Source organism: Neolamprologus brichardi, chromosome 10 (genome assembly GCF_056152115.1).
Source record: "Neolamprologus brichardi isolate AB-2024 chromosome 10, ASM5615211v1, whole genome shotgun sequence".
Classification (NCBI taxonomy): domain Eukaryota; kingdom Metazoa; phylum Chordata; class Actinopteri; order Cichliformes; family Cichlidae; genus Neolamprologus; species Neolamprologus brichardi.
In genome coordinates, this window is record NC_142113.1 from 20,971,612 (window position 1) to 20,983,629 (window position 12,018).

Sequence of the window (12,018 nt, forward strand, 5' to 3'; positions counted from 1 at the left end):
TTTTTTTTCCCTTCCCTCTATAAACAATAAATAAATACATAAAATGTCTCCCTCCTGACTCGGGTTCACCGTTACTCACCTTTGGAAGCATGATCTTTATCCTCTTTGCTTTTCGTTATCACGTTCATGGAGCTCCGTCGCTTCTACCGGTCGCTGAATCAAACTTCAGGTGAAATGTTCACTTTTTTCATCCTCCTCTAATGTGTCCGGTCCCTTTGCGCACGGTCCAGCTCTTTCCCCTCTTTCTTTGTCCCCCTGTCTCTTGCTCCTCTGATGCTGCTCTCTGCACAGCTCCACTCTGTCTGTGCTCCTACATGTCACCATGTACCAGCAGGAGCGCTTCCCCTCCGATCCTGCACGCGCGAAAACTGCACTCGCACGCGCGCAGTGACAAACTGAAACGATGATGGCGCGCAGGAGGGGGGGCAAAGACAGCTCATTGTATTCTGACTGAATGAGGAATTAAAAGTAGCCCATCATTTTCCATCAGCTCTGCAGAGATGCAGTCACTGGATTCATCTGTAACTGTGTAGCAGGGATTTTAAAACATTACACGGGCTTAACTGGCGTTTGTTCATGTTCTACTATATTTTAAGTAAGTGGCTTCTTTTTGCTGCTGGCTGTTGGACCACTGACCTCATGGCTTTTGCGGAGTCCGAAAGAAATGGCAAAACACACAGCCATGTATTCATGGGTGACCAACACCCATGATTAGAAATGAGTACATCAGAGGGACGGTGTTGAGACAAAGTTAGAGAGACAAGGTTGAGATGGTTTGAACATGGGCAGGGAAGGTTCAGTGGATATTATCTGAAAAAAAGGGGAAAAAGACTGGGGAAAACTAAAACTGAACACTAAGCACACAAGACAAAGACTACATAAGATAGGAAGAGACTAAACAGAGGAACATCACAGATAGAGACAATACATGGGTAACACTGGGAAGGCAGGTTCAACTAAAAAAAAGGGAGATCTGATGACCTGCTGATGAGCACCTATTTTGGAAACACACAGCTCTTCCTTTTTATCTTTTTTTTTTCTCCAAAACCCAAAACTCTGGGTCAACAACCCATGTGCCATGGCAAAAAGATGAAGAAGATAATGAAGAATTGGTGATTTATAGGAAACCTGCAGTCCTTCATGTTTAAATAAATACGTCATTAATAAAGTGTTTTGCAGGCTCACTATTTCTAAACGTTAAACTCATATATTTTTAAAAATGACAGATATCCTGCAGCTTTTTCTCCAAGTAGTCAGGGGATCTTTGAAACAAATTTAACAGCTATAAATACAACAAAGACAAAACAAGTGAGAAGGACTTTCCACCAGCTGACAAAGCAAACAGTTCTCTTTATAACGCCTCTACTGCATCAAACATTAAAAGACTGAGCAATAATGAAGACATTGGTTACAGCAGACATACAGAAACTGAAAGATGCACATTTTTGCTCTTACTGAAGAAAAGAAGGTCAGTGTAATCACAAGGTTGTCTTCTCTCCAAGAAATGCAAATCCACTACTGCACTCAGCACTCTAGCACTATGCAAATGAATCCATTTATTGATCACTTAATCAATTTTTGCTGAAAAGTATTTTTTTCTTTTTTTGTGTGTGTGTTTTTTACTGTGGTCAACACTTGTTTTGGATCCCATTTAAACGTCATACTTAGTATTGGTTTTGGGTAATGTATTTTTCTTTTCCATATTATAATATTCCAGCACTTTTCTGCCCTAAAGGCCTGTTTTTGATTCATTTCTGGTTGACTGAATGAAAAGTGGCTTCACCTGCTAACGGCTTCAGTTTGTTAGTGGGATGGTTGTTCGTAGTAAAGAAGTCGGGTCAGAGATAAATTTAGTTTCTTCTGTTAACCTACATCAAGTGGTGATGCTGGAAGTAGCTTTGATTTTGCTTGTTTCTGTGGCAGATTGTCAAGAATTCATTATAAAGGACTTTTTAAACTGTGAAATGACCCAGGCAGAGGGTAATAGCAAGTGAGAATAAAGAGCTGAGCTCAAGGCAACCTATGTGTCTCCTGATTTTCACTATCAGGTTGTAAATGTGTGACTTCATTGGCTAAAATGAATCACAGGTTGCTCTTAAAATTTTTGAATACATAGTTTAACCAGTTTGATCTTGTGTTGTCACAGTAGCAGTTCCTTTTCATGTCTTCAGTTGTAATCTGAAGAGGCAAAACAAAAGGGCTGACAAGAAGCCCAGCAATTATGATGGTCGAACTATTTTATTGCCTCTCTGTAAACTTGAGCTGAAAAATAACTGGTTCACATTGAAAACAGCAGTAAGAACAATCACAACAACACTCTACAAATGTATGCAAGATACATTCATTTGAGAACAAGAAGCACTCAGAGAGCGCAACAAGCATTAAGACACATATTTTTAAATAGCTCTATATAGCATTATTATTACTTGGACCTTCAAATCAATCTAAAGACCTTTAAGATAGTTCAAAGGTCAAATGGAACATGATATGGTGCATTTGATATGCTGACAAAACAGACCACACTTGTAAGAATCATAGTTTCTTATAAGTGTTGTTATAAGAGTTTTTGTCCATTTTCAACCAAGTTGACATTGAAGACCTTGGTAGATGTATGTAAAATTTTAATGGATTGTTAAGACGATCCCAGGCCACACCCCTAGTTTTATCAGAATTCTTTCGAGCTACCCTGTTTACAGACAGAATGACACATATGCATGCAAGCATTAACCTTCTTGGGCAGTTAATAAAGGAAAACAATACCTAAACCTTAAAGAAGGGGTACAATGGAATAAAAACATGAAAATTAAATATTAGAGATTTGAAAAAAGGCACAATGGCACAGTGATTAGCACTTTCACTTGATAGGAGAAAAGTCCTTAGTTTGAATCCAGTCTGGGAGTTTCTGTGTGGAGTTTGTGTTGGTCTCCTTGTGTCTGCATGGGTTCTCTCAGTGCACTCTGGCTTCCTCAGGTCTTTGGATTGTGACTCTAAACTGGCTATAAGTGTGAATATGAGCATGGTTGTCTGTGTTAGTCTTGCGACTGATTGGCGACTCATCCAGGAAGGACTGTGTCTCTTGCCCTGGGATAGGCTGAAGCTCTCCTGTGCCCTTAAATCGGATAAGCAAAAGAAAATGAATGGATTAAAAAAAAAAAAGCCTGTGAAAAAAGAAAATCTGCATCCTCAGGCCACAGTGATTCAAGCCTGTATATTCAAGGAGTGTCTCTTTGGAGCGGCTTCTTCCCAAATCTTCACCTGACCGCATTCACTGAATATCATGAATAGAATTATTTGCTTCAGTGAAATTTCCTGCACCATGAGAAATGAGGTCACTGTGTTTTGTTAAAGATTTTTGTCCTTGCATGACCCTTCAAAATGCTGCTACTACATCTCTTGTATGACGACTTTGTATAATGGAGCTGTGACATTGTCATAGTGGCTTTTTGACTCTAAGCCAACAGACCAAAGCACAGCTGTCCCTCTGTAAGATCCCCCTTCTGGAGGATTACTGATCTGGGACCAGCTGCTCTATTAGAACAAAAAGTGGTACATAAGTCTGCTCCTTTTCCCAGGAGTCAAACCCACTCTCATATCCGGGGGGTCAAACCCACTCTGCCCAGAAATATAGATTTCACACACAGAGAAAGGTAACACATGCATGTGTGTTTGAGTGCAGCACAAATTAAACACAGAAACCATTACAGGGGAGTTTGCTTGTCTTGTTTGTGAGTGTTGCCACATTAGGGCAAAGACATGGAAATGAGAAATCAATTATACTCTTTACTCTTCAGGGGGATTAGATTAACCATCTCTGATCATGTTCATGTCATTAGTTTCAGCATGTTTTCAAGTGGGACTAACACCTGGCCACAGTGGAAACACTGTACCCGGGGGCAGGTGTATTAGTCAAAATATTCTCAGCCAGTCATAATTCCTCTGCACTGTGTGCATGTCTGAGATCAGCTGCACACCACTCAGTGTTGTTGAGGGAACAGCAATGACCTCATGACTCACTAATGGCAACCGAGCTGAATGATTTTAATGGGAATGAGAGGGGGCACTTCTGTACTGACTGGAGAAAATGGGGACATGAATAGAGGAGGTAATTGACTCGATGTCATGCCTAGATCTGGAGCATCAAGTCCTACAAATCAAACCAAGATTTCAGCAGCTCTGTTAACAGCAAACATTGATATCAAACAGATAAAAGTCCATCAAAAACACTGGTGGTAATAGGATTTTCCTGCTTTTAACCCACTTTTTTTCTTTTTCTTTTTTTACTTCTCTCTGTCATCTGTAAAGCTTGAAACCAGTACCACCCTCCTCATCTTCAGAGCTATAAAATCTGTTCCCAGGACACCAATCAGCAGGCAGCGATCTAAACATAATTGCTACAAACCTGCTAATTGTGAAATCCCCCTTCCTATTTTATGCTCTAATATCTAATTTGCGAGTGAGATGAATTTAAAGGCTTACATAAGTTGCCATAAAAAGAGGGATGCAACCCCCTGCTCGCTCCATCTAAGCCATCGTCAGCCAATAAATCACCACACGGGCGCTGTTGCTAAGGAGCTGCTGGCTCAAGGTCAGCTGACCTAGCTGTCAGTCACAGTGATTTATCACCAGTCAAACCCTGCGTAGCTCACGAGCTAATCAAACAGCCTTCGACACTTAGTACAGATCTGACATTACTTACTTCAGTGTGCGAGTTTCAGCATCAACTGATGAGTTTCTGTTGATGTTTCTTCCTTTTCTTGCTGTATCTGAATGGCTTTCAGGTGACTTCCCTGCTTACATTTGTAATATCACATGCAGGTAACTGCATTTAAGTAATTCAATTATGTTGCTATTGTTATCCCTGTCAGGTAGTTGTTGATAAAAGCATGCAGTTAAATTATAATTGCTAATCAAATGTTGGTGTTAGTGGGTGACCTGCTCCTCCACCAGAGCTACGGTCTTGAGTAAACAAGACAAAAATATTACATAAATAAATACACACATATTGGTTTCCATACAAAAGGACTATTAACAAACATTAGAGTGGAAGGTTCAACTGCCAGCTGTGAAAATGCTCCAGGTGTGTGTGCATGTGAGTGTACACACGCAAAAAAAGATTTCAGTGAGCATTTTTATAAATTGAGGACATTTACTCTTTAGATTTAAAGTGAAGTCTGAACAGGAGCCCCAGTCACCGCAAATTTATGGACTAAAGGATTAAAACATTAGAGAGCAGAAATAGAAATAAATCCAATATTCAGAAAACCTGATTTGGTGGCGTCAGTTGTACAAGAATATCTTATACAACAAAGTTGGTGACTTTATCCACCCTCAACTACTGGATCGTCCAAACAGACAAACATTTTAAGCATGAGTTTTGTTTTTTGTTTTTTATTTCCTAATATATTCAACGTTTTTGGTAATTTTGTAATTTTGGTGGTTTAATGAATACTTTTTTCCCCAAGGTGGAAATCTTTAATGACTTTAAGAAACAAGAATTGGATCCACAAGTTTGAATTCATTTTGGATTTTCTGTAATCCAAACATAAAATCATTTTTCAATAGTTTAATAACTGGTGCTGAAGGTTCTACAGTGTCTTTTAACCTGAGACGGCCTTGTAACTTCGCCAAGGCCTAAATAACTTTCATCTTTGGGTGAGATGAAAGTTTGGTGAAAAGTTTTACCGTCAGACAAGACAAAGATTGATCTGCTCACAATGACAAGAGGTATGTTTGGAGGCATAAATGTGAGGCTTTCAAACTTAAGAACACTGTACTAACTGTCAAGCATGGTGGCATCCGTTCTAAAAATGCTTTACAGTAAGTCTCAAATTACTGTTTATGTGCCAGAGGTGGCAGAGCTGAAATGCAAGGTTCTTACTTGCCTTTGGGAACAACTTTGGGTTCGGTCACTTGATCAAGGACACTAGCTCAATGACCTGAGCTGTCATTATAAACTTACCCAGAAATGGAGAAGTACAAACTTGTGGGTGTGTGTTTTCGTAATTGTGCCTGTGTGAGTGCACTCAACTCATCTGAAACCTCACGTAAGCCTTGCAAAAGCTGCTTATCTGAAAAGACTCATCATGATAAACAACAGCTGGTAATGTTCATACACGCGTGCACACGCACACACACACGTACACACGCTAATGTCCAACCTGTTCCGTCCCATCAGCAGTCAATATTTGATGTTGCTCAATTTCAGTGTAGAAAAAAAGCACCTTCTTTTATTCTTTTATGGGACACCTCTCTTTTCTTCCATGCACACATGAGGTTTTTCTCCACATCCTTCCCTCAAACATACTTCACAAGCACACACACACACAAATCTGAAAAAAAACCCACCCACAGTCACACACACATGCACTGCAGACATACCGGTGAGCAAACACTGTGTTGGTGTACTTTGGAGCTCTGGATAAGGCTTTGAGTTTAGTGTCAAAGTCAGACAGACAACTGACAACGACAAGATGGCCAGAGTGTGTGCACTGGTTTGCTTTGCTGGTTTTTTGCTGGACATGCATGGAGTGGGTGCTGAGATCACAGAAGAAAACACAGGTAAAAAGCAGCAGAGCAGGTATTGACCCAGGTGGCAGGAAAATGAGTTCAGCAAAGTTTAGAGCTGCACAAAATATAGGAAAAGGCTGGTGGCTAAGCAGGTGACCACTGAATTGCTTTTGACAGCCTGGCTAATAACCTCGATTCTTAAAGTTCTTATTCACTTGGATCTGTAAAGATTCCTAAGTCCTTGGGCTGTCGGTGTCAATATTTTTAACCATTCATGAGGATTACTCAGGCCAGCCCCTATCATAACCCAGTTTGCTTTTGTCCATCCACAGGGTTAGGATGTAAATCTGAAATGTTAAGTTGATATAATTTAGACAATTTGGTGGCTGTTTGCAAGACGTCTTGTGCTGGAAAGGCAGGAATGATAGCTGGACCACTGAGTTAGGTACATGTAGCAGCCAGTCTAGATTATCCTAAGCGGATGTAAAACTGTAGCAAGTATCAGCTCTTTGTTTGGCTCAATTAAATGATTAAGGTAAAGCACGGTATCATGTGTCAAAGGGATCACCAGATATATGAAGATGAGACCATAGCAGACTCTCTACACAAGTGAGAACACCAATAATATGATTACTGCAGAGGAATATCATAGACTGTACATAGAAGATGGTCACTGGACAGCAAAGTTGCACATTTTTAGCCTCAAGCTGAGCTTTTTGGTCACCATAAAGGTGTTTTGATGAGCGCATTGTCGATCTGAATGAAAAAGTACAGAATCTCAGCCTGCTTCCAACAAACCTCTCCTTGCTGTCAGATTTAAGACACTTCCACGCTGGTTTCACTTTCAGTCCTGGTACCTGTCCATCTTTGATGTACTTTTATATTATGCATATAGGTTTTATATACATATATATCCCTGAAAGCAGCCTTTACCAATAGTTCTGAATAATTATGTTAAACTTAGTGAGGACTCTTTGTCTTTTGTTACCCTTTCAGGAGCTGTGTTCGTGTCTCAGCAGACGGCAGACACCGTGCTGCATCGTAAGCGCAGATATAACACTCCTTTTGAAGAATTTAAACAAGGTAACCTGGAGCGGGAATGTATAGAAGAAATTTGCAGCATGGAGGAGGCCAGAGAGGTGTTTGAGGATGATGAGAAAACTGTAGGTCTCTCTCTCACACACACACACACACACACACACACATGCACGCACACACACAATCCTATGCCTTTACCAGTATTAAGAGGCTGGCACTGCTGACACCATATTAGGATGTAAATGTTCACATTCAAGAGAAGGTGGCCACCTTGACTGTTTATATATCCAAAAGTGGGGAGTTACAGTGGTCTAATGATCAGAGCTTGATGGATGGTTGGTGAACTTCCCGTTTAATTTGATCTTCCTTTTGCAGATGGAGTTCTGGGCAGGCTATGTCGGTAAGACGAACAAAGTACAAGTTCTCATGTTTGCTGAGAATTTACAGCACAAGGTCTTCTCTAAACCTGTGGTGTGGTCTGTCGTGTGTAGATGGTGACCAGTGTAAGCCACCCCCCTGTCAGAATGGAGGTGTGTGTAAAGATGGGATCAACAGTTATCTTTGCTTGTGCCAACCAAACTTCAGTGGCAAGAACTGTGAGATCGGTGAGTGTGGATCTGAATAACTCGGCTGAAACAACGTTTGAGCTAAGGCCATAAAGTTTTGTCAAAGAAAGCTAATTCTGTTTTCCTGACTTTTTCCAGAAGTGAACAAGCAGTGTTTGGTGAACAATGGCGAATGTTCTCATTTCTGTGTAATGAAGGCTAATCAAGCTGTGTGCAGGTGCGCAACTGGTTACATACTTGGGCCAAACAAGAAGAGCTGTGAGCCAATAGGTAAAACCACACGGAGCATTTAGTGCAGTGGTAAGAGCGTTTTGTTTTGTTTTTTTCTGCACGAGTGCTTTCTAAAAAGGTAACCACAGTCTATGTGAAACATCTGCACCCATAGAAGAAATTCAATTCACATTAAATTTAAAATTTAACTTACTAAGTACATTTTCCATTAACATCTGATTATTTTTCATTCTGACTTCAACTACAATACAGTTTCTATGGTTTTACATATGAAGACATAATAAAAAAAAAAAACCTTATCTTTATCAGGTTTTAATAATAGCTAAATACAGTTAGAAAAAAAAAGACTGAACAACTATGGCTTGTTTAGAAGCCTCTGAAGAGCATGGCAGTAAAGCATGGCATTGGCTATGATTTGGGCTTGTTTTGAAGCAGATCATCTGAGTCCCTTGTAGTCACTGGGTCAACCATGAACCCCTCTGTATACCAAAGTGTTTAAAGCCAAGTGTGAGGCCATGTGTCCTGAAGAATGATCCTGAGCAGAGCAGCAAATCCACAACAGAATGGCTGAAAAAGAAAAGAACCAAGGCATCGCAATGGCCCGGTCAAAGTCCAGAACTCAACCTGATTAAAATGCTGTGGTGTGACAGTAAGAGAGCTGGGCATAAACAAATGCCTGCAAACCTCAATGAAATGAAGCAACATTGTAAAGAAGAGTGGGCAAAAATTGCTCCACAGCCACATGAGATACTGATAAAGCCACAAAGAAAAACCATTAATTTAAGATATTGCTGCTAATGGTGGTCTGGAAGCTACTGAATTACGGAAGTTTATAGTTTATTTTATATTGCGTCTGCATTTCGGCTTAGTTTATGTTACATAAATAATGACTTGGAATAATATTTCATTTGTTGTTGTTTATCCATGGTTGTATTTACCTCATTTAAAAACCAAGTACAGATTAGTTAGCTTTTTATGATGTCCTGATGTGTGAAACCTTAGAAAGGACGAACCGTGTAGTTTCCTTTTTACCATGAATACATGTAAATTTTGTATTCCACAGAGAGGCAACAATCATAAAGGAAATAAACTTTGATGTAAATATTCATGATGATTGTTCATAATGCAATTGTTCCTCCTAATACTTCTCCTAACACGTCTCCAGTGGAAGTGGTGGGGTGCTAAATTTATAGTTCTCATTTTTACGCTCGTTCATGCTTCAGCAGCCGGACTAAGTAAATCATATGAACGGGAAAAAAATCTTCTTTTCTTTTATCACAAAAAACATTCAGGGAACTTAACAGTAATCACATTCATCTATGATACACTGCTTAAACATAATATAACCGGACTTTGCTAAAGATGAAGTGTTCAAAGGGAACAGAAAGGAAAGAGGTATTTTTCTTTTCTTTTTTTTTTCTTTCTATTTTTGGGTCAGCAATATGCACATGTGAGAAAAAATCTGAAGAACTATAGTTCCAACCCCATAAAAAATGACAATGTAAAATTTAAACAAATCTAGGAGGCGAAAATGTAATATTTCCCCTATTATTTCACTTTTATTTCTCCAGAGCCATTCAGCTGTGGTCGTGTGAATCTGTCCTCCAGCTCTCTCACCAGGTCCATCCTAGAACCAAGATCGTCAAACTTCTCCTACAACGATACCCGAAACGATTACTTCTATGATGAAGATATATCAGAGTATGATTATCTGAACCATCCCATGACCGACTCAAACCCGAGCAATGACTCTCTGGACTCTGAGGCTGTGATTGGCAGTCGACATGTGAGAAGTGTCACTGATACACCAAAAACAAAGACAGAGATGTTGTCCTGGGGGTATGCCACACTCCCCAACGTCACGACTCAAGAGAAAACTGACCAAAGAATTGTGGGAGGAGATACGGCCATTCCTGGAGAGATACCTTGGCAGGTACTGTGATATTGGCTGAAGAGGGAAGAGCTGGGGATGCAGTGAAGGCCAATATGTGAAGAACTGGAACAAAAATCCCAGCAGGGCAAGAACATTTGCATGAGTTTTAGATGTAGCTGTAAGATGTAAGCTGTAATCCTCAAATAGTCAGCAACTTTTAAATCTGTGCAATAGTTTAAATAGAAAGACTTTTGAATAGACTTTGACATTTAAACTTGCACTTGAGCGCGAGGTTTAATGAAGATGCATTAGAAGTGTAAGTCTAGACCCGTGTTTGAAGCCTGTGCCATGCAGAGAGAACGTGCTGCTTTTGAGTGTTTTTTGTTGTCAGATGCTCAAAAAATGTGCAAGAAACGGTAGGTTCTTTAAAACGGAATACTGCATCACTGCTCTTCTGTTGCAAGTTTTCTTTGTCTTTCTTTCTGTGTTTGAAGGTGGCCCTGATGTTCCGCCCAGACAGCGCGCAGAGAGCGCGGCCCTTCTGTGGAGGATCCCTGCTCGCTGACTTATGGGTCATCACTGCTGCCCATTGTCTGTGGAACAGCGATGGCACAGAACATAAATTCTTCATCAGAGTTGGTAGGAAGAACAAAGGCTACTTGCATTCTTTAACATTAAATCTTTCACTTGAACTTCTAAAGTACAAATAATACTGTTTTGTCCTAAAGTATTAGGGATCAGACTATTCCTTTTTCGTTTCAGCTTCATGGCTTTTTAACAAATTATTTTTCAATTATGTTTCTTTAATGTTTTTTTACAAGTTGTCTAGTACTTTAGACTTTGCTTCCTTGTGCAGAAATTTCCATTGTCTTAGAAAATCTTTATCTTAATCTATGCTTCCAGGTGAACATGATGTGAACCAAGATGAGGGTCCAGAGCGAGACCATGAGGTGGTCGAAAGGCATCCCCACCACATGTATAATTTCAAGACCTCACCATATAACCATGACATTGCGCTCCTAAAGCTTGGCAGTCCAGTGGACTTGTCCAACAAGCGGCGTCCCATTTGCCTGGGCCCCAAAGACTTCATACAGAACATTCTGAGAGAATCCACGGTCTCCCTTGTGAGTGGATGGGGCCGGATAAGGTTTCAAGGCCCCGAGGCCACCAAGCTCCAGAAGCTGGAAGTCCCCTATGTGGACCGCACCAAATGTAAACAGAGCAGCCGAGACCATATCACCCGATTTATGTTCTGTGCAGGCTTTGAAAGTGAACAGAAGGACTCGTGCCAGGGGGACAGCGGTGGGCCGCATGCCACCAATTACAAAGGAACTTGGTTCCTGACAGGCATCATCAGCTGGGGAGAGGAGTGTGCCAAAGACGGGAAGTATGGCGTCTATACCCGGGTCTCACACTACTACAAATGGATCAGTAACGTAACACAGATCAACATGGACAATTAACAGGATTCATGACTCAGCTGTAAAAATAAACAAGTAGCATGTGTTGAGTTTAGCCCCCGAGTGAGTGAATGAAGTGAGAAATCCCCCGTGTTCTTTTTTAGTACCTCAATAAAACATATCAACTTATCTGAGTGTTTGAGTATCATATGATGTTCTCATTTTTGATGACAAATATGATTTAAGCAAATTTGCATCAACAGGAAGCTCTATATGAATACCCCGTTTTATCAATGAAATGAAGTGGTAGTGAATTTTGCTTGGCCATTATCCTGCTCTAAGACGCACCATAAAACTAACAAGAGGATTATAGACGTATCGTTCAAGCAAAGGCTATACAAAA

At 40.3% G+C, this 12,018-nt stretch overlaps 2 protein-coding genes across 3 annotated transcripts in view; one reads left to right on the forward strand and one right to left on the reverse strand.

The window, feature by feature from the left end:
- Positions 1-315, reverse strand: part of fgf13b (fibroblast growth factor 13b) — a 19,340-nt gene extending 19,025 nt beyond the window's left edge. Inside the window, exon 1 of the mRNA XM_006784920.3 lies at positions 80-315. Within this exon, the coding sequence (XP_006784983.1) occupies positions 80-128 (49 nt within the window). The 5' untranslated portion in view covers positions 129-315. The remainder of the gene's footprint in view (positions 1-79) is intronic.
- Positions 1-11,804, forward strand: part of f9b (coagulation factor IXb) — a 21,563-nt gene extending 9,759 nt beyond the window's left edge. Inside the window, exons 1-8 of one of the 2 annotated variants that reach the window (XM_006784917.3) lie at positions 6,387-6,558; positions 7,504-7,670; positions 7,921-7,945; positions 8,037-8,150; positions 8,250-8,381; positions 9,914-10,275; positions 10,710-10,854; positions 11,119-11,804. In XM_006784917.3, the coding sequence (XP_006784980.1) occupies positions 6,471-6,558; positions 7,504-7,670; positions 7,921-7,945; positions 8,037-8,150; positions 8,250-8,381; positions 9,914-10,275; positions 10,710-10,854; positions 11,119-11,678 (1,593 nt within the window). In that variant the 5' untranslated portion in view covers positions 6,387-6,470 and the 3' untranslated portion in view covers positions 11,679-11,804. Of the gene's footprint in view, positions 1-6,386; positions 6,559-7,503; positions 7,671-7,920; positions 7,946-8,036; positions 8,151-8,249; positions 8,382-9,913; positions 10,276-10,709; positions 10,855-11,118 lie in introns of those variants that run through there. The other variant, XM_006784918.3, reaches the window with a different exon arrangement.
- Positions 11,805-12,018: the final 214 nt, after the last annotated feature.